Raw genomic sequence first — 21,699 nt, 5'->3', positions numbered from 1 at the left:
AAAGAAGTATTCCAGGAGGGACTCGGAAGACTAAAAGGCATAACAGCAATGATTAAAATAGAGGAAAATGCAAGCCCAAAGTTTCTTAAGGCCAGACCAGTGCCTTATGCAATCCGACCAGCCGTCGAAGCAGAGCTGGAAGGGTTGGAACGTTCAGGAGTACTGTCCAAAGTAGACAGGAGCGAGTGGGCTACACCCATCGTTCCTGTAATGAAGAGGCCGTTGAGTAATACGCCTGGGGAACCAAAGAAGGTCCGCATCTGTGGAGATTTTAAGGTGACAGTGAACCCAGTCCTTCACACGGTACAATATCCGCTTCCACGAATTGAGGATATTTTCGCCTCGCTATCTGGAGGTAAACGCTTCACCAAAATTGATCTAGCCCAGGCATACTTGCAAATGGAGGTAGAAGAAGCCTCGAAACAATACCTCACGATCAACACTCATAAAGGTCTCTACCAATACAACCGGCTGGTGTTTGGGATAGCATCGGCTCTGGCTATTTGGCAAAGGGCGATGGATCAAGTCCTACAAGGGATTCCAGGGACCCAGTGTTATTTGGATGACATCCTGGTCACGGGCGAAAATGACAGTGATCACCTCGCCAACTTGGAGAAGGTGCTCACTAGATTAAAGGAATATGGGCTACGAGCTAATCGCCACAAGTGCGAGTTTTTCCAGAAGCAGATCTCGTATTGTGGGCACGCTATCGATGAAGAGGGGTTACATAAGTCCCCTGAAAAGATTGAGGCAGTAGTCAAGGCTCCAGCACCGGAAAATGTGTCACATCTGAGGTCGTTCCTCGGGCTGGTGAACTACTACCATAAGTTCTTACCAAATTTGTCTACAGTATTACACCCACTGAACACCCTACTGCAAACAGGGGTACCATGGAAGTGGAATGACGAACGTAAATGAGCTTTCCAGAAGTGCAAAGAATTGATCACATCAAAAGAGGTGTTGGCCCATTTCAACCCAGCACTACCAATTCGTTTGGCATGTGATGCATCACCCTATGGTATTGGAGCGGTGCTGTCGCACAAATTCCCAGAAGGGTTGGAGAGGCCTGTAGCCTTTGCGTCTCGGTCACTAACCTCAGCCGAGCGCAACTACGCCCAGATTGACAGGGAGGCCCTCAGCCTAGTATGGGGAGTAAAAAAATTCAACCGCTATCTGCATGGGCAGAAGTTCACCTTGCTGACTGACCACCAACCACTTGTCTCCATCATTAATCCAAAGAAGGGCGTTCCGGTGATGACTGCACAATGGTTACGAAGATGGTCCCTTTTTCTAGGGGCGAACCAATATGAAATAGAATATAAAGGCACGAAACAGCATGGAAACGCTGATGGGCTATCACGCCTGCCACTGCCTACTGTGGAGGAAGCACCAGCAGTGGACCCTATCGAGATATTTTATTCGTCAATAATTGAACGATTGCCAGTAACGAACGCGGATATAGAGAAGGAGACCCGCAATGATCCGACGCTGTCTCGGGTATATGATTTGACGGTGAGGGGATGGCCAACACATGACGACTCACTGTTGCCAGCATTCTCATCCAGAAGAGAACAGCTGTCAGTATGCCAGGGGACAGTGATGTGTGGATCCAGAGTGGTGATTCCACCCAGGTTAAGGGAGAGAGTGCTAAATGAGCTTCATGAAGGTCATCTGGGAGGGGTGAAAATGAAAAGCCATGCTAGGGTTTATGTGTGGTGGCCGGGGATCGATCAACAAATCGAGGACCTAACCAAGAGCTGCTCAGGATGCCAGAAGGTCCAAAATGCACCACCACATGCCCCTCTACACCCATGGGAGTGGCCCTCCTCTCCATGGCAACGGGTGCATATTGATTTCACTGGTCCATTCATGGACTCAATGTTCTTAATAGCAGTGGATGCTCACTCGAAATGGCCTGAGGTAATAAAAATGTCCTCAACCACTACAGAGAAAACGATTGCAGTCCTACGGACCATATTTGCCAGGAACGGCTTGCCAGAGCAGATTTGCTCTGATAATGGACCACAGTTTGTGTCCGAAGAGTTTCAGAAAATTATGAGAAGGAATGGGGTAAGGCATTACACATCCGCCCCGTATCATGCAGCCACAAATGGATTGGCTGAGAGGTTCGTACAAACCTTTAAAAAGGCGATAAAGGACATGTGCGACGATGAAATTCCACTACAGCAGGTGGACAATTTCCTATTAGCCTACAGAAATGCGACACATGCAGTTACCAACCAGACCCCGGCTATGATGTTCTTTAACCGAAGGTTGAGATCTCGTCTGGATTTGCTCAGACCAAATGTGTGAAGAAATGTTGAGGATAAACAATTCCAGCACATCAATGAGAAGCCGACAAGGAGCTTCAATGTAGGGCAACCAGCCTTGGCCCGTGACTACCGAACAGAGAAATGGCAACCCGGAACGATATGCACAAGGCAGGGGCCATTAATGTACACAGTGGATGTCGGGGAGAACATTGTGAGATGCCACGTCGATCAGATCTTTGCGTCACAGGAACGAGTCAACCCCATGTCTCGCGTACCTGGGGATGAACCCGACATACCGGTAGCATCTACCTCAGAACCAGTAGCAGTGGAAATCGATGAACTAACCGACGAAAAGAGGCCAGAATCGCCTCCGCACCAAGAACAAGAACCTCAGGAAAGGCGCTATCCCGAAAGGATCAGGAAGCTGCCCCAAAGACTGAATCTATAAATGGACTATTGTTGTTTAATGTGCATGTTAAAGTGTTAATTGTTATTTGAATATTATGGATACTGCTAATCTAAAAGGGGAGGAATTGTAGTGTATGTACCTTTAAGAGAGAACTACTTTTACAGCTCCTGTATACTGTAGTACCGGCAGTGACCACACCTGTATATAAGCCTTGAGCATGCCTCTGTACCCCCAGTCTTGAGACTACCCTACTCCAGTAAACACCTGTTGATTGTTAAGTTACAGCATCCGTGTAGTTATTGGAAAACATCATACTCTCAGAATCACGGATTTAACAGAGTTTTGGTTTCCTCGCATGGTGGGTGATATTGAGGCTTTGGAAAGGTGCCGAGGAGGGCCACTAGACTAATTCCCAGTTTAAAGCATCTTAGTTGTCAAGATAGGCTAAAAGAGTTGGGACTCTACAGTTTAGAGAAGCGTAGACTTAGAGGTGATTTGATTGAAGTTTATAAGATGATGAAGGGAATAGATTGTGTTCCAGTTGACAGTTTGTTTCAATTAAATAGGTTAGGGACAACCAGGGGTCAAAAATTTAAGTTGTATAAGACTAGATCTAGGTTCGATGTCAGGAGATGGTTCTTTTCCCAGAGAATAGTGGACCTCTGGAATGGGCTGCCGTCTAGTGCGGTGGAAGCTGACTCGCTGAATTCCTTCAAGCGAGAGCTGGACCTGTTTCACAGAATCACAGAATTACAGAAACCCCACAGTGCAGATAGAGGCCATTTCGGCCCATCGAGCCTGCACCGACACATATCCCACCCGATCCCAGTAACTCTTACACCAACACATATCCCACCCTATCCCTGTAACCCCACGTATTTAATCCCCCTAACAATAAGGGTCAATTTATCATAGCCAATCATCCTAACCCGCACATCTTTGGACTGTGGGAGGAAACCAGAGCACCCGGAGGAAACCCACGCAAACACGGGGAGAATGTGCAAACTCCACACAGACAGTCACCCGAGGCCGGATTCGAACCCGGGTCCCTGGCGCTGTGAGGCAACAGTGCTGATCACCTCTTACAGAAGGTAGGTACTGCAGAGAATTCAGGGCCAGAATGATGATCTGGACTAGTTTTGATCACCTAGATGGGTTAAAGAGGAATTTCCCAGATTTTTTACCCCAAATTGCCCTGGTTTTTTAAATCTGTTTTTTTGCCTCTCCCAGGAGATCACATGGTTTTGGGTGGGGTGGGGTGGAGTGTATATATTGTGATACACAAGATATCGTAATTGTGTAGGACAGGCTCGATGGACCACAGGGTCTTTACCTGTCTGACATTGTTTGTATGTTTCTATGTACCTCAGTATTACACTGGGGTCTCATCCTAGATCTTGGATTCTGAAACTAAGAATCCTTTCAGGCTTCTTTCTTTTCATTTGTTCATGTGACCTGGGCGTCACTTGCAAGACCAGCATTTATTGTCCATCCCTAATTACCCTTGAGAAGGTGGTGGTGAGCCGCCTTCTTGAACCGCTGCAATCCGTGTGGTGAAGGTACTCCCACAGTGCTTTAGGGAGGGAGTTCCAGGATTTTGACCCAGCGACAATGAAGGAATGGCGATATATTTCCAAGTCAGCATGGTGTGTGCCTTGGAGGGGAACTTGCAGGTGGTAGTGTTCCCATGTGCCTGCAGCCCTTGTCCTTCTTGTCGGACTGAGGTCTGGAGGCCTGCTTCTTAGAGATTCTGACTCCCTGTTTCGACTTGGCGGAAGATGCCACGGGTTTAGGAGGTGCTGCTGAAGAAGCCTTGGTAAGTTGCTGCAGTGCATCTTCTAGATGGTGCACACTGTAGCCACGGTACGCCAGTGGTGGAGGGAGTGAATATTTAAGGTGGCAGATGGGGTGGAAATTAAGTTGGCTGCTTTGTCCTGGATGGTGTCGAGCTTCTTGAGTGTTGTTGCAGCTGCACTCATCCAGGCAAGAGGAAAGGATTCCATCACACTCCTGACTTGTGCCTTGTAGATGGTGGAAAGGCTTTGCGGAGTCATGAGCTGAGTCACTTGCTGCTGAATGCTCAGCCTATGACCTGCTCTAGTAGCCGCAGTATTTATGTGGCTGGTCCAGTTAAGCTACTGGTCAACGCTGACCCCCAGGATATTGATGGTGGTGGAGTTGGTGATGGTAATGCCGTTAAATGTCACTTGTGTGGTGCGAATGTTACTTGTCACTTATCAGCCCAAGCCTGAATGTCGTCCAGGTCTTGCTGCACGCGGTCACGGACTGCTTCACTATCTGAGGAGTTGTGAATGGAACTGGTCACTGTGCAATCATCTGCCTTCAATTTCCACTACATAGAGGTTCAGTTGCGGTTTTTTTTTCTTTGTATGTCACTGTCACTTTTATTTTACCTTTGGGGCACATCCTTTGTCCTGTGTATGTCTTTAACAGTACTTTAGTTGGCCTTAGCGGTATGTGTGAAAACAGTCGTTTGTAGTCATGTACAGAGATCACTGTAAAACTGAGCCTGTGTCCAACTCCATTTTCAGCCTAACTCCTGCCACTTCTGGAGTAACCCATATTATTCTGTGATCCCTGTCTCTTTCACACTGTGTAGTTTTAGACAAGCCAGATCCTCTTCCTCTGAGTCTGTGTCACTTTTTTCTTTATCTGAACTGTCTTCAGTCACGTAGTGTACCTTCTTGTATCTATCTTTGAAAGGTTTCTTGTTTTCAGTCACTTGATGTACCTTTTTGTTACTCTGTATTGTATCAGTTTTCGGCTTCTTATTTGCTTTGCAGACTCTTTCAATGTGCCCTCGTCTGCCACATTGTCTGCAGTCTTTGTTTTTAAACCAACAGTCATTGTGGTCATGTGACATTTTGCCACAGCGATAGCACTTCTTTTCTTGTTTCAGTGACATTTTATTAGTTGAATATTCCAGGGATTTTTGTTGAATTTCTAAAGCGCCACGTGCTGCTGCTTCCATTGATATTGCAATACTTAGAGCCTTCTCCAATGTGAGGTCTTTTTCAGACAGGAGCTTCTTTTGTGTGCTTTCACTCTGCATGCCACACACAAATCTGTCCTGTAACGATCAATAACATGTCATTCTATAGTGGACACTAGGTGGAGCCGTAGAGTTGTGTAGAGCTGTATATAAGACTACACTACCCAGCTGTATATATATTAAGACTACATTACCCATGAGGCACTAGGCTACCCACAAGGCAGCAGTCAAGATGGAAGCCTCTACAGATACAGTACCTAGTCCACATATGCGCAATAAAAGTGTCTAGCAAAAGCTAGCTGTGTTCATAATAAGAATGTTTAGTTATTAATGAACATAACATGGTACCAGGGTGGTGAAGATCTGCTGAAAATTGTGCAAAGCGACATGGAGAATTTGAAGCCACCAGAGCGTTTGAATCTCGAGGGAAATGTCGACTACAATTGGCGGATTTTTAAACAACAATTCAAACTCTACATTGTAGCCATCGGATTCGGTACGAAGCCAGACGCAAGGAAGATAGCGTTGCTGCTTACGGTTGCAGGCCCACAGGCGATAGAGGTATTTAATACATTTGTATTTAATCCAGAGGAAAACAGAGAAAAATTAGAAGATGTGCTAAAAAAATTTGATGCACATTGCTCTCCCAAAAAGAATGAGACGTATGAAAGATACATCTTCTGTTCTCGGACACAGCAACAAAATGAGACTTTTGATAGCTTTATAACTGATCTGAAACTGAAAGCACAGACATGTAATTTCTCTGAGCTCAAAGCATCCATGATTCGTGACCAGATTGTGTTTGGTATTCATGATAAAAAAGTCAGGGAACGTCTGTTGAGAGAAACCGAACTAAATTTGTAAAATGCAGTGAAAATATGCCAAGCCAGCGAGCTAGCTCAAAAGCACGCGAAGACTTTCAGTGAAATCAATAATGATGCGATTGTAATGAGTGAAAATGCTGCTGTCAGTGCTGTATCCTACAAGGGGAAGAAACGTGGGCAGAACAGAAATGAAAAGCAATCGGAGGATGACATTTTTAATTGTAAACGCTGTGGTTACAAACCCCAGTTAAGACAATGCCCAGCGTTTGGAAAAATGTGCACAAAGTGTAATGGAAAGAATCACTTTGCCAAACAATGCTTTTCAAAAGTACAAACTAAGAAAGGGCAACGAGTTAATGTAACTGAGGACACTGATTTAAGTGAGACATTTTTTGTCGGAATGGTGTCATGTGACGATATCCAAAAAGATACAGAAAATATGCAGCCCTCAGAAATGGACAATGCTGAACATAAAGTCAATGCAGTAAAAGTGGACAAATGGATGATCCCACTGCAGGTAAATGGAGCATTAGTTACCTTGAAACTAGACACTGGGGCAAAAGCAAACTTAATTAGTATGAGTGACATTAACAATATGAAAGAAAAGCCCAAAATACAGAAAAAGTCAGTACTACTGAAGAACTATAATGGACAGAAAATAGATAGCTTAGGTGTATGCAGACTTAAAGTGACAGTCAAAGACAAAGTGCATCATCTCATGTTTTCTGTTGTGGCTGAAAGACTTGATTCGATACTAGGTGACAAAGCTTGTGAAGACTTAGAACTGGTCAAGAGAGTCTACTGTATAAACTGTGCCATAAGCAGACCAGATGACTCAGGTGATGAAGCAGAGAGCTCATCAAGGATGAAAAGGCCAAAGGGTATCCATGTCTTCAAAAAGCCTAGTTTCTCCAAGAAGAAAGAAAAAGACTTTAAGGTCAAAGAGAAGCCAAAGGAAGAAAAGCACAAAGAGGAAAAACACAAGGAGAAAAAGTCCAAAGATATAACCGCAGCAGATGTTGTTAAGCAGTGGAAAGAGAAAAAGAAAAAGAAGAAGCCTGCACCAGAGCAGGAAGCAGTTCCGGTGGATACTCCTTCTTCCCTCAGGCCAATCTTTGGTGTTCCATTAGCCGAGGCTGCTGAGAGGACTATGCTGTATGATGGGATCCAGCTGCCAGCAGTTTTTCGAGAGTGCATTGACTACATTGAGAGTTATGGCATGAAGAGTGAAGGAAACACTGAAACCCTCTCCAAGCAAAGATCGCAAGGAGACCTCGATCTATACAAGAGCAGATTGATGACAATGCCGCAACTGCATCTTGTCATTCACTGCCAGAACACTCTGATGAAGACACATCAGACTTACCCGTGTTGAGAAGATCCACACGTGAAGTAAAAGAGCCTGATAGACTTAATCTTTGAGTACAATGTAAAGCTTTGAAAATGTGTTGACTGTTTTGAAAATGTTTATGTTTATAGAGCACTAACAAAAGTGTTACTGATATTATCTTTATTGTTTTCTTGAAAGTTGATTGATATTGATTTTGTTAAACCTCAAAGAAAGGGGGATGTAACGATCAATAACATGTCATTCTATAGTGGACACTAGGTGGAGCCGTAGAGCTGTGTAGAGCTGTATATAAGACTACACTACCCAGCTGTATATATATTAAGACTACATTACCCATGAGGCACTAGGCTACCCACAAGGCAGCAGTCAAGATGGAAGCCTCTACAGATACAGTAACTAGTCCACATGTGCTCAATAAAAGTGTCTAGCAAAAGCTAGCTGTGTTCATAATGAGAATGTCTATTTATTAATGAACATAAGATGTCCCTCAATGCATCTGATAAGCCCACTCCAAATTGGCAATGTTCTGATAATTTGCGCAACTTTGCCAAATATTCAGAAATGCTTTCATTTTTGCTCTGGTTCCATTTATGGAATTTAAATCTTTCAGCTATGAGCAGTGGTTTGGGGCTTAAATGGTCTTGGAGTGTGTCCACTATTTGTTTGAATGTTTTGTTTGCTGGCTTTTCAGGGGTTAATAAACTACGTAGTAGCCCATATGTCTTTACGCCCATAACACTCAGCAAAACAGTAGCTTTCTTTTCTACCTCCACTCCGTTAGCCTCACAGTACAACTCTACTCTTTCAATGTAAGTTGCCCAGTCTTCAATGCTGCTATCAAATGCTGCAATCGTGCCAATCATCGCCATTTTTTTTTTCCAAACCCATTTTTCTTTCTTTACTAGTTAGCTAGCGTCATGCAAGTCCTGTGCACTTTTCACTTGACTTACGTATCCCCTGCCTAGCTTAGCAAGCATGCTCCGTCTTCTCTACCTTCTCGCTCCTTTCTTCCAAATTTCGGTGTCCTCTGGATGCGATGCCAGAATAGGGAGACGTAGGTTCATAATTCTCATCGCCAATTTGTTGTGTTTGTACTGCTATACACAACTACATAAAATAATAAAGCAGCAGAGACTGAGAGTAACTTCAAGTGATCTTTACTGGTTAACTGGAACTTCGGCACTGACTATACAAATCGATACGCGTCTGTTATATACGCTCACAACTAAGGATGTACATCCGCAAAACAAAGTAGTCCCTTCAATGTTGTATACATTACACCTTCATTTTCTATAACTTAACTGATTCAAATAGTCTGTTCACATGTACACAGTCTAGTCCCTTCATCATTTTAAATACTTCAATCATGTCTCCCTGAAGTCCATGCTGTTCTAGAATGAAAAAGACCCAGCTTCTTGAGTATATCGTGATAACTAAGAATTTTAAACTCGGCCCTGCTATGAACCTTTTCCAGGAGTTTTATATTACCCATCATGTGAGGGGACCAGAACTTTGACTGTTTTATATTACTCTTGGATAGGATACAAGATAAAGCTTTTCATCTGATCGATGATTCTTCTCTTCATTCCAGTGCTCTTAAATCCAGCTGAGAGAGCAGATAGGGCCTTGGTTTAACGTCTCATCTGAAAGATGGCATCTCACAATGCCGCACTCCCTCAGTGCTTCACGAGAGTGTCAGCCAAGATTATGTGCTCAAGTTTCTAGAGCGGGGGCTTGAAGCCATGACCTTTTGACTCAGAGGCGAGAGAGGTACCACTGAGCCACGGCTGACATCACGTGGATGTTAAAGATCCCATGGCACTATTGGAGGGAAGAGCAGAAAATTCTCCCGGCGTCCTGGGCAACGTTCCTTCCTCAACCAAAACCACCGAAAAATAGATTAACTGGTCTCATTTGTTACATGTGGAATCTTGCTGCATGTGTTTACCTATACAACAACACTTCAGAGATTAGTTGTGAAGCAATCTTTGATCTCCTGAGGACATGATAAAGCACTATAGAAACTCTCAGAATAGAAAGGGGAATCGGTTGCTGTCCAGTGACCCCTGCTGGACAAATGTGTGCATAAAGATGTCAGGTGAGGACAGGAATGGGCTCGGATGTAATGCTCCCCATGGTTTATTTGCCTGTCAACTCTCATACATCTAGAATGGGCATATTGGTGAGATATAGGAGGAAATGCAGCACCTGTGGATCTGGCCCCGAACCCCCACCTCCGGCCCTCGGCCCCCGACCCTCAACCTCTAGCCCCACCCCCACCGTCTTCAGGAGAGGAGAGAAAATTAGGAAGAAAATATTATTGCCCTGTCTGTGTCTTTTTATACTGGCTCGGTGACATTCTATAGAGGTTTACAACACAGAAGGAGTCTATTCAGCCCATCATGTCTGTACTGGCTCCTTGCTGGAGCCATCCCACTGCGCCGCTCTCCCCATAGCCCTGTATCCTTCTCTGCTTCAAATATTTATCCAATTTCCCCATAAAAGATGCAGTGCTCTCCAGCACAAAGCATTCCATGCTCCAACAACTCTCTGAGTAAAGAAATGTTTCCAACTTTCTTAGTGACAATTTTAAATTGATGACCCTGGTCTCTGAATCCGAACCAGAAGTCTCTCCTTCTCTGCCCCATTCTTCCCGACTAATTTTGTGCATTTTCTTTTTGCCCTATTCAGGTTGATGCAGATGATGTCATTACCAGAGATGAACAGATTTACCTGCTGCTTCACGCTAAATGGAAGTGCGAGCAGAGGCTGAAGTCCAGGATGGGTAAGGCTGCTGGTGAGCCCCTCCTTTAATTTTGTCAACTCCAACTTATATTTATATAGCGCCTTTAACATAGTAAAATGTTCTAAGGCACTTCACAGGAACGTAGAACACCAAAGAAGGAGACATTAGGAGGGGCTTGGTCAAAGAAGTAGGTTTTAAGGAGCTTCCTAAAGGAGGAGAGAGAGGTGGGGAGGCGGAGAGGCTTAGGGCCTGTACGGCTGAGGGTACGACTGCCAACAGTGGAGCAAGGAATGCACAAGGGCAGAATTAGAGGAACGCAGAGTTATAGGGCCGGAGGAGGTTACAAAGATAGGGAGCAGTGAGGCCATGGAGGGTTTTGAACACAAGGATTTTAAAAACACAAGAATTTTAAAATGGAAGCATTCAGGGAAAGGGAACCAATGGAGGTCAGTGAGTACAGGGGTGATGGATGAACGGGACTTGGTGTGAGTTAGGACATATTCTGTAACTATGTAAAGTAGCAATGATCACAGTGACAGGGGAGGATTGAGTGCCTTTTAAAGTTAACAGTAAAAAAGTTAATGCTACGGTGTGTTGAAAAGCAGTGTCGCTGATCAAAGGGACCGTGGCAAACATAAATGGATGTGTTAAAGAATGTGGGTGGATTTTAAATGGTGAAACTAAGGATCCGGCCATAATACAATATGAAATGTGTGCACGGTGACAGGAACTGTGAAACATGTGTGCACGGTGATGGAACTGTGAAATGTGTGCGAGTAGTGACAGGAACTGTGAAACACGTGCAAATGGTGACAGGAACTGCAAAACAGGTGCAAAATGTGACAGGAACTGTGAAACATTTGCAAATAGTGACAGGAACTGTGAAACTGTGCGACCATGTAGGTGCTGGGATGCTATAATTTGACCTTTGCACTGCTCAGTTGCTGCTCGAGCAATAGCCAGGGTGTTGCCGACACCCACTGGAAGTGCACCTGCCCAGTTGCCAACTTGGCTGGGTTTTTTCCATCTATCCGGTGTAACTCAACATCCAGAATCAAACTTGAAGAATGATGAGTTGGAGGGCCAGGGTGAATTTGGAGGAATCGATTTGGTTTGAGAGCGAACACCTTTGGCGTCATCGGAGGAATGTGGAAGAAGAGACTGAGCTGAGACAGTGAGACAAGGGCAGCCTATTGAACTGAAGTCATTAAATAATAAAATCGGCTCCAAGTTGTTTGCTTGCTGAAGGAGCTCAACCTCTCAGTGATGTGTAGAGCTTTGCTGTGAAACATTCCATAGTTTATTATTATTTATTTTTATAAGAGGCACTGAGTGATCTTTCCTTTTTGCCAGCTTTAACAAGCCATCTCAGAGCTTGTGCTGAAGGAGGGTGGGAAGGAGGGGGATGGGCAGGTGGGAAAACCGTGGCTGCCTAATTGGCAGGATGCCCTCACCCTACTGCCTGCCAACCTGAGTCATGGCATCAAGTGTAAAAAAAGGCTTATTTGGCAGAATATACTACCTCTGATGGGCACCAAGCAGTGGGAATTGAGTCTAAAAATGATGTGACATTTGCTTTAAAACAATTTTTAAATAAAGGCAAATTATCGGTTGAAATGGAGGTTAAGAAAAAAGCATTTACATATATAGGACTAACAAAATATTCATTGTGCTGCATGCAGTCCTTGATATATATATAATATATATACCAATTATATATATTTTTTATATACATATATAAAGATAGAAAAATACTGGCATTTATATAGCCTTTCATGACTTCAGAACGTCCCCAAGCGCTTTACAGCCATTAAAGTACTTTCTGAAATACAGTCTCTGTTATAATGTAGAAAACGCGGCAGCCAGTTTGCATAGGGCAGAGTCCCACAAACAGCAATGAGATACAGGATCAGATCGTCTGTTTTTTTAGTGATCTTAATGGCTGAACCCATTACCATAAATTTCCTCGCTGATCCACCTGGTTAAAATTGGGCCCATTTATTCTGCAAATTAGTTTTGATCAGCAATAGCAAGTCAGCCAGTATAGGTAACTGGACTTTGCCAGGTGCAAAGTTCTGATTTAAACTTGGTTTTGGGATTCATTATAATCCAACATTGATTGAAAGAGGATCAATTTTTTTAAATTATTTAGAATAACTTTAGCTGTGGCAGGATTCAGCAGCTCTGCTTACAAGCTTTATCTTGCAGACTCTTGGCTAGCGCAGTCTGGATTGAACCAGTTACCTAATTGCATCATTATCAGAGATTGTTTGTTAAGGGAGTGTCTCCAAATTACATACACAAACTGATGTGAAACATTGACGCTTTGTGAACGTGAGGGAATATTCACATTGGATCAGTACACCTGGACCAATCAACTGCTAGTCCAGTGGGGTGTGAGATAGAGGGTCAGAAAGAGAGACAGAGAGAACCATTCTAATCCCCAGAACTACCATCTCCCACCTGAAATGGCACATAATGTTCACCAATCTTAGGGCAATAAATCTTTTAGAACTGCTACATACTTCATAGATAAAAAAAAAATGCTTGTCTGTGATAGCTGGAACCTATGGGCAACTGCCCAAGGGAATTGTGGGATGGCTGTTTTTAGCAGTGTGGTCAGGGGTTGTGTACTGAATTTTACTGCAAACATACCCGGCCTTGTTTCAAGTTTCCCTGCTACACAAAAGCATGCTCTGTATACCAGGCCACCACTGCCTGCTCTCATCCAAACACCTAAAATTAGCCTTTAAGAATATTTCATTCCCAAATACCACAATATCCTTCTCTGGGTGACAGTGTGTCACTATTTTAACACAGCACTGCTTTGCAAAAAGAAAAGAAAAATCCACACACACGCGCGGGCAGGGTCCGACTGACAGAGTGGGATCGCAGAGACGTGGGCCTCTGAAGCAAGGCAGCCAAAAATAACTTTCTTGTTTACCAAAATCTTTGTAATTCAAGATTGTTTTTCTTCAAGTTGGGAGAATCCGGAGAATAACATTTGCAGGAAATTTTAAATGGGCAGCGACCTCACGCTGCTGGTGAGACTGGGGCTGGGGCTTGGTTCCTGTAATATCCGTATCTTCTTTGATTTTCTTTGCTGCTGATTTTTTGCCCCGTCTCTCCTCAGTGCACTGTCTCATGCTGGGGTAAAGTTGCAAAATCATCTGCTGAACTCTTGTGCCTCACTCATTCATCAACTGTTCATTTTTCAACTCTTAATATAGTATATGTACAGGAGTGTTATACTGAGTAACACTCAGTGTGTTATATAATATATACAGGAGTGTTATACCCAGTAATGCACGGTGTGTTATATATACAAGTAATACACGGTGTATTATTATAAAATATACACGCATCTTTCTCCAGTTTCTCTCCGATCTCCCCTCATGACCTCTCCGCGCTCATCTTGTCCATAAGACCCACTTCCTGCTCCCTCGACCCTATTCCCACTAAAACGCTGACCACTCAATTCCCTTTTCTGGCTCCCATGTTAGCTGATTTTGTTAACTGTCCTCTCTCTTCAGGTACTATTCCCCTCTCCTTCAAATCTGCCGTCATCACCCCTCTCCTCAAAAAAACAACCCTTGACCCCTCTGTCCTTGCAAACTACCGCCCAATCTCCAAACTGGTGCCTGAGGTTTGGAAAGTGGCAAATGTGACACCATTGTTCAAGAAAGGGTGTAAGAACAATCCTAGTAACTACAGGCCGGTCAGTTTAACATCAGTGGTGGGTAAAGTTTTAGAAACAATAATCAAGGAAAAAATTAATGGGCACTTGGAGAGGTTTAAGCTAATTAAGGAGAGCCAACATGGATTTGGAAAAGACAGATCGTGTTTGACTAATCTAATTGAATTTTTTGATGAAGTAACAGAGAGGATTGATGAAGGGAATGCAATGGATGTTGTCTACATGGATTTTAGGAAGGCGTTTGACAAAGTACCACATAGAAGGCTGGTTAACAAAATTGAGGCTCATGGAATAGGTGGGTCAGTGGCAGCTTGGACAAGGAATTGGCATAAGGATAGAAAACAGCAAGTTGTGGTAAATGGCTGTTTTTCAGACTGGAGGATGGTAGACAGTGGTGTTCCCCAAGGGTCAATGCTGGGGCCACTGCTTTTTTTAATATATAAATGACCTGGATATTGGAATACAGAGTAGAATTTCTAAATTTTCTGATGACACCAAACTTGGGGGTGTGGCAAACAGTGAGGATGATACCAATCGACTGCAGCAGGACATAGAAAGGCTAGCAGAATGGGCAGACAAGTGGCAGATGGAATTTAATACAGAGAAGTGTGAGGTGATGCATTTTGGCAGAAGGAACAGGGAGAGCCCATATACACTTAATGGCACAGTTTTAAAGAGTGTGCAGGGACAGAGGGACTTAGGAGTTAATGTGCATAGGTCCCTGAAGGTGGCAGGACATATTGAGAGAGTGGTTAGCAAAGCATATGGGATCATGGGCTTCATAAATAGAGGTATTGAGTACAAAAGTAGAGAAGTTATGCTGAACCTTTATAAAGTGCTGGTTAGGCCACAACTGGAGTATTGTGTCTAGTTCTGGTCACCACACTTTAGGAAGGATGTGAAGGCCCTTGAGAGGGTGCAGAGGAGATTTACCAGAATGGTTCTGGGGCTGGGGGTTCTTAGCTACAAGGACAGGTTGGAGAAGCTGGATTTCTTTTCATTGGAGCAAAGGAGGTTGAGGGGTGATTTGATAGAGGTGTACAAGATTATGTTGGGTTTGAATAGGCTAGACGGGGATAAGCTGTTCCCACTAGTTGATGGTACAAGGACTAGGGGACACAGATTTAAGGTTTTGGGCAAGAGATACAGGGGGGATGTGAGGAAAACTTTTTTTATGCATTGAGTGGTGAGGACCTGGAACTCGATGTCGACGGAACTATGGAAACAGAGACACTCAGGGCTAGAAATTCAGTAGGCTTTGCGCCCAGTTTTCGCCCAAAGAGGGCTTTTGCGCCACTTGCTGAGATTGCGCCGATATTCAGCGCTGCAATAATGGCGGCGTTAGCCAGTAGCGCTGCGCCGCCACCGATGACGTCATCGGTGTGCGCAGTGCCCCGCTACCGCCCCGCTACCGGCCCGACCGCCATATTTAGTTGCGGCCGCCTCTTCCGCAGCGGCCGCAAACAGCGATCTGAAAATGGGGCCGTCCTGCAGCCTTAGTGGGGCGAGTTAAGGCGGAGGTGCGGCCGGCCGCTTTTTCAGCAGCCGCCTGCCCGCACCTCCTTCCCCGGCCTCCTCCACCCCCCCCCCGCGGCATTGCCGGCTGTTTTCCGGGAGCCCGGCACTTCTCCGTGGTGCCGGGCTCATTTGCCGGCACTAGCGAGCGGCGATCTCGCTGTTGCAGGCACCTCCCCCTTAAGAGAGGGAGGAAGGCCTGCAGTACCGCAGCCTGCCGCTCCGCAGCGGGTGGCGCTGCGGCACCTAGCGCGCCGAAATTCAGTTTCAGCGCCCCAAGCGGGGGCGGCCACACCCTTGAATAGCGGCCGGCTTCGACTTGGGGCGCTCAAACTGAATTTCTGGCGGGCGCAAGTGGCTCCGCGCGCAGCGGTAACTTCTGGGCGCAAGCGAGCTGGCGGGCCCAAACTGAATTTCTAGGCCTCAATGTTTTCAAGGGGAAACTGGATAGGCATTTGTGGGAAATAAACTTGCAGGGCTGCGGGGATAGAGCAGGGGAATGGGACTGACTGGCCTCCTTCTGTGCCTTATGACTCTATGATTCTATGACTCTATGACTCCCTTTCCTCTCCTTAGTCCATGAACGTGTTGTTGCCTCCCAAATCTGTGCCCCTCTTTCCCAGAACTCCATGTTTGAATCCTTCCAATCAGGTTTCCGCCCCTACCACAGTACCGAAAAGGTTCTCATCAAAGTCACAAATTACATCCTTTGTGACTGTGACAAAGGTAAACTATCCCTCCTCACCTTCTTGACCTGTCTACAGCCTTTGACATGCTTGACCACTCCATTCTCCTCCACCGTTGTCCAGCTGGGTGGGACTGCACTCGCCTGGTTCCATTCTTATCTATCTAATTGTAGCCAGAGAATCACCTGCAACGGCTTCTCTTCCCGCTCCCGCATCATTACCTCTGGTGTCTCCCAAGGATCTATCCTTGGCCCCCTCCTATTTCTCATCTACATGTTGCCCCTTGGCGACATCATCCAAAAACACAGCATCAGTTTCCACATGTATGCTGATGACGTCCAGCTCTACCTCACTAACTCTTCTCTCGACCCCTCCACGGTGTCTAAATTGTCTGACTGCTTGTCCGACATCTAGCCCTGGATGAGCAGAAATTTTCTCCCATTAAATATTGTGAAGACCGAAGCCATTATCTTCGGTGCCCGCCACAAACTTCGTTCCCTAGCCATCGAACCCATCCTCTCCCTAAGTCTGAGGCTGAACCAGACTGTTTGCAACCTCGGTGTTATATTTGACCCTGAAATGAGCTTCTGATCACATATCCGCGGCATAACTAAGACCGCCTATTTTCACCTCCATAACATCGCCCGTCTCCACCCCTGCCTCAGCTCATCTGCTGCTGAAACCCTCATCCATGCCTTTGTTACCTCTAGACTTAACTATTCCAACGCATCCCTGGCTGACCTTCCACGTTCTATCCTATGTAAACTTGAAGTCATCCAAAACTCGGCTGCCCGAGTCCTAACTCGCACCAAGTCCTGTTCACCCATCACCCCTGTACTTGCTGACCTACATTGGCTCCCGGTTAAGCAACGCCTCGATTTAAAAATTCTCATCCTTGTTTTCAAATCCCTCCATGGCCTTGCCCCTCCCTATCTCTGTAATCTCCTCCAGCCCCACAACCCCTTCCCCCCACCGAGATATCTGCGCTCCTCTAATTCTGCCCTCTTGAGCATCCCTGATTATAATCGCTCAACCATTGGTGGCCGTGCCTTCAGCTGCCGAGTCCCTAAGCTTTGGAAGTCCCTCCCTAAACCTCTTCGCCTCTCTACCACTCTTTCCTCCTTTAAGACGCTCCTTAAAATTTACCTCTTTGACCATCTGCCCTAATTTCTTCCTTACGTGGTTCGGTGCCAAATTTGCCTTCCTCCAATTAAGTATTTTTACTCCAGATTGCTCCCTGTCCTTTTCCATAGCTAATCTAAACCTTATGATACTATGATCACTGTTCCCTAAATGTTCCACGACTGACACTTGCTCCACTCAACCCACCTCATTCCCTAGAACCAGATCCAGCAATGCTTCCTTCCTCGTTGGGCCGGAAACGTACTGATCAAGAAAGTTCTCCTGAACACACTTCAGAAGTTCTTCCTCCTCTCTTCCCTTTACACTATTACTATCTCAATCTATATTAGGATAATTGAAGTCCCCCATTATTATGACTCTATAGTTCTTGCACCTCTCTGTAATTTCCCTGCAAATTTGTTCCTCTATATCTTTCCCACTAGTTGGTGGCCTATAGAATACACCTAGTAGTGTAATGGCACCTCTATTATTTCTTAACTCTAACCAAATAGGTTCTGTCCTTGACCCCTCCAGGACATCCTCTCTCTCCAGCACTGTAATATTCTCCTTAATCAATACTGCCACCCCACCTCCCTTCTTTCCTTCCCTATCTTTCCTGAACACCTTATATCCAGGAATACTTAGTACCCAATCCTGCCCTTTTTTGAGCCAGGTCTCTGTTATCGCCATGACATCATATTCCCATGTGGCTATTTGCGAATGCAACAAGACCTGGATGACATTCAAGCTTGGGCTGATAAGTGGCAGGTAATATTCGCACCACACAAGTGCCAGGCAATGATTATCTCCAACAAGCGAGAGTCTAACCACTGCCGGTTGACATTCAATGGCATTACCATCGCCGAACTCCCCACCATCAACATCCTGGGGGGGTCACCATTGACCAGAAACTTAACTGGACCAGCCACATAAATACTATGGCATCAAGAGCAGGTCAGAGGCTGGGTATTCTACAGCTAGTGTCTCACCTCCTGACTTCCCAAAGCCTTTCCACCATCTACAAGACACAAGTAAGGAATGTGATGGAATACTCTCCACTTGCCTGGATGAGTGCAGCTCCAAAAACACTCAAGAAGCTCGACACCACCCAGGACAAAGCAGCCCGCTTGATTGGCACCCCATCCACCACCTTAAGAACATAAGAACATAAGAAATAGGAGCAGGTGTAGGCCAATCGGCCCCTCGCGTCTGCTCCGCCATTCAATAAGATCATGGCTGATCTGATCCTAACCGCCAATCCACTATCATAGAACCATCTCCTGAATCTAACAGAATTAGACACACGAAATAGGAGCAGGATCAGGCTACACGGCCCCTGGGCCCGCTCCGCTACCCACAGGGCCATGACCGATCCGAACCTAGTTTCATGCCCAAATTCCTGCCCGCTCCCCGTAACCCTTAATTCCCTTTACTTCTAGGAAACTGTCTATTTCTGTTTTAAATTTATGTAATGATGTAGCTTCTACAGCTTTTTGGGGCAGCATATTCCATGGACCTACCACCCTCTGAGTGAAGTAGTTCCTCCTCATCTCAGTTTTGAAAGAGCAGCCCCTTATTCTAAGACTATGCCCCCTAGTTCTAGTTTCACCCATCATCGGGAACATCCTCCCCGCATCCACCCGATCCAACCCCTTCACAATCTTATATATTTCAATAAGATCGCCTCTCATTCTTCTGAACTCCAATGAGTAGAGTCCCAATCTACTCAACCTCTCCTCATATGTCCATCCCCTCATCCCCGGGATTAACCGAGTGAATCTTCTTTGTACTGACTCGAGAGCAAGTATGTCTTTTCTTAAGTATGGACACCAAAACTGTACGCAGTATTCCAGGTGCAGTCTCACCAATACCTTGTACAACTGAAGCAATACCTCCCTATTTTTATATTCTATCCCCCTAGCAATGAAAGCCAACATTCCATTGGCCTTCTTAATCACATTTACTCCCTCCACCACCGGCGTACCGTGGCTGCAGTGTGTACCATCTACAAGATGCACTGCAGCAACTCATCAAGGATTCTTTGGCAGCACCTCCCAAACCCACGACCTCTACCACCTAGAAGGACAAGGGCAGCAGGTGCATGGGAACAGCACCACCTCCAAGTTCCCCTCCAAGTCGCACACCATCCTGACTTGGAAATATATCGCTGTCACTGGGTCAAAATCCTGGAACTCCCTCACTAACAGTACTGTGGGAGCACCTTCACCACACAGACTGCAGTGGCTCAAGAAGGTGGCTCACCACCTGACCTACTCAAGGGCAATTAGGGATGGGCAATATATGCTGGCCTTGCCAGCGACGCCCACATCCCAGGAACGAATAAATGAAAAAAAAGCTCACTAACCTTATTTATCATGATTCGCGCATTTACACACATGCACTGTAAACCTGTCTTAGACCTTCTTGTATTCACTCTTAGTCTGACCCCACCTAATACTGTTATGTTCATTAATAAATAGACATTCTTATTATGAACACAGCTAGCTTTTGCTAGCTACTTTTATTGAGCACATGTGGACTTGTACAGCATCTTGTAGAGGCTTCCATCTTGACTGCTGCCTTGTGGGTAGCCTAGTGCCTCATGGTTAATGTAGTCTTAATATCATACAGCTGGGTAGTGTAGTCTTATACATACAGCTATATACAGCTCTACGGCTCCACCTAGTGTCCACTATAGAATGACATGTTATTGATCGTTACATCCCCCTTTCTTTGAGGTTTAACAAAATCAATATCAATCAACTTTCAAGAAAACAATAAAGATAATATCAGTAACACTTTTGTTAGTGCTCTATAAACATAAACATTTTCAAAACAGTCAACACATTTTCAAAGCTTTACATTGTACTCAAAGATTAAGTCTATCAGGCTCTTTTACTTCACGTGTGGATCTTCTCAACACGGGTAAGTCTGATGTGTCTTCATCAGAGTGTTCTGGCAGTGAATGACAAGATGCAGTTGCGGCATTGTCATCAATCTGCTCTTGTATAGATCGAGGTCTCCTTGCGATCTTTGCTTGGAGAGGGTTTCAGTGTTTCCTTCACTCTTCATGCCATAACTCTCAATGTAGTCAATGCACTCTCGAAAAACTGCTGGCAGCTGGATCCCATCATACAGCATAGTCCTCTCAGCAGCCTCGGCTAATGGAACACCAAAGATTGGCCTGAGGGAAGAAGGAGTATCCACCGGAACTGCTTCCTGCTCTGGTGCAGGCTTCTTCTTTTTCTTTTTCTCTTTCCACTGCTTAACAACATCTGCTGCGGTTATATCTTTTTCTCCTTGTGTTTTTCCTCTTTGTGCTTTTCTTCCTTTGGCTTCTCTTTGACCTTGAAGTCTTTTTCTTTCTTCTTGGAGAAACTAGGCTTTTTGAAGACATGGATACCCTTTGGCCTTTTCATCCTTGATGGGCTCTCTGCTTCATCACCTGAGTCATCTGGTCTGCTTATGGCACAGTTTATACGGGAGACTCTCTTGACCAGTTCTAAGTCTTCACAAGCTTTGTCACCTAGTATCAAATCAAGTCTTTCAGCCACAACAGAAAACATGAGATGATGCACTTTGTCTTTGACTGTCACTTTGAGTCTGCATATACCTAAGCTATCTATTTTCTGTCCATTATAGTCCTTCAGTAGTACTGACTTTTTCTGTATTTTGGGCTTTTCTTTCATATTGTTAATGTCACTCATACTGATTAAGTTTGCTTTTGCCCCAGTGTTCAGTTTCAATGTAACTAATGCTCCATTTATCTGCAGTGGGATCATTCATTTGTCCTCTTTTACTGCATTAACTTTATGTTCAGCATTGTCTATTTCTGAGGGCTGCACATTTTCTGTATCTTTTTTGATATCATCACATGACACCATTCCTACAAAAAATGTCTCACTTAAATCAGTGTCCTCAATCACATTAACTTGTTGCCCTTTCGTTGTTTTTACTTTTGAAAAGCATTGTTTGGCAAAGTGATTCTTTCCATGACATTTTGTGCACATTTTTCCAAACGCTGGGCATTGTCTTAACTGGTGTTTGTAACCACAGCGTTTAC

The 21,699-nt window shown here is 44.9% G+C and overlaps 1 protein-coding gene across 1 annotated transcript in view; it reads left to right on the top strand.

The window, feature by feature from the left end:
• The window catches only part of LOC147114689 (parathyroid hormone/parathyroid hormone-related peptide receptor-like), a 171,804-nt gene that overhangs the window by 63,734 nt on the left and 86,371 nt on the right, over positions 1 to 21,699 (top strand). The window contains exon 2 of the mRNA XM_085992539.1: positions 10,562 to 10,667. Within this exon, the coding sequence (XP_085848665.1) occupies positions 10,562 to 10,667 (106 nt within the window). The remainder of the gene's footprint in view (positions 1 to 10,561; positions 10,668 to 21,699) is intronic.

Source organism: Somniosus microcephalus, chromosome 7 (genome assembly GCF_052327205.1).
Source record: "Somniosus microcephalus isolate GS21.2 chromosome 7, FLI_Smic_1.0, whole genome shotgun sequence".
NCBI classification, from domain to species: domain Eukaryota; kingdom Metazoa; phylum Chordata; class Chondrichthyes; order Squaliformes; family Somniosidae; genus Somniosus; species Somniosus microcephalus.
The sequence above is the reverse complement of the archived record's forward strand: the minus strand, read 5'-3'. Positions and strand labels throughout refer to the sequence as shown.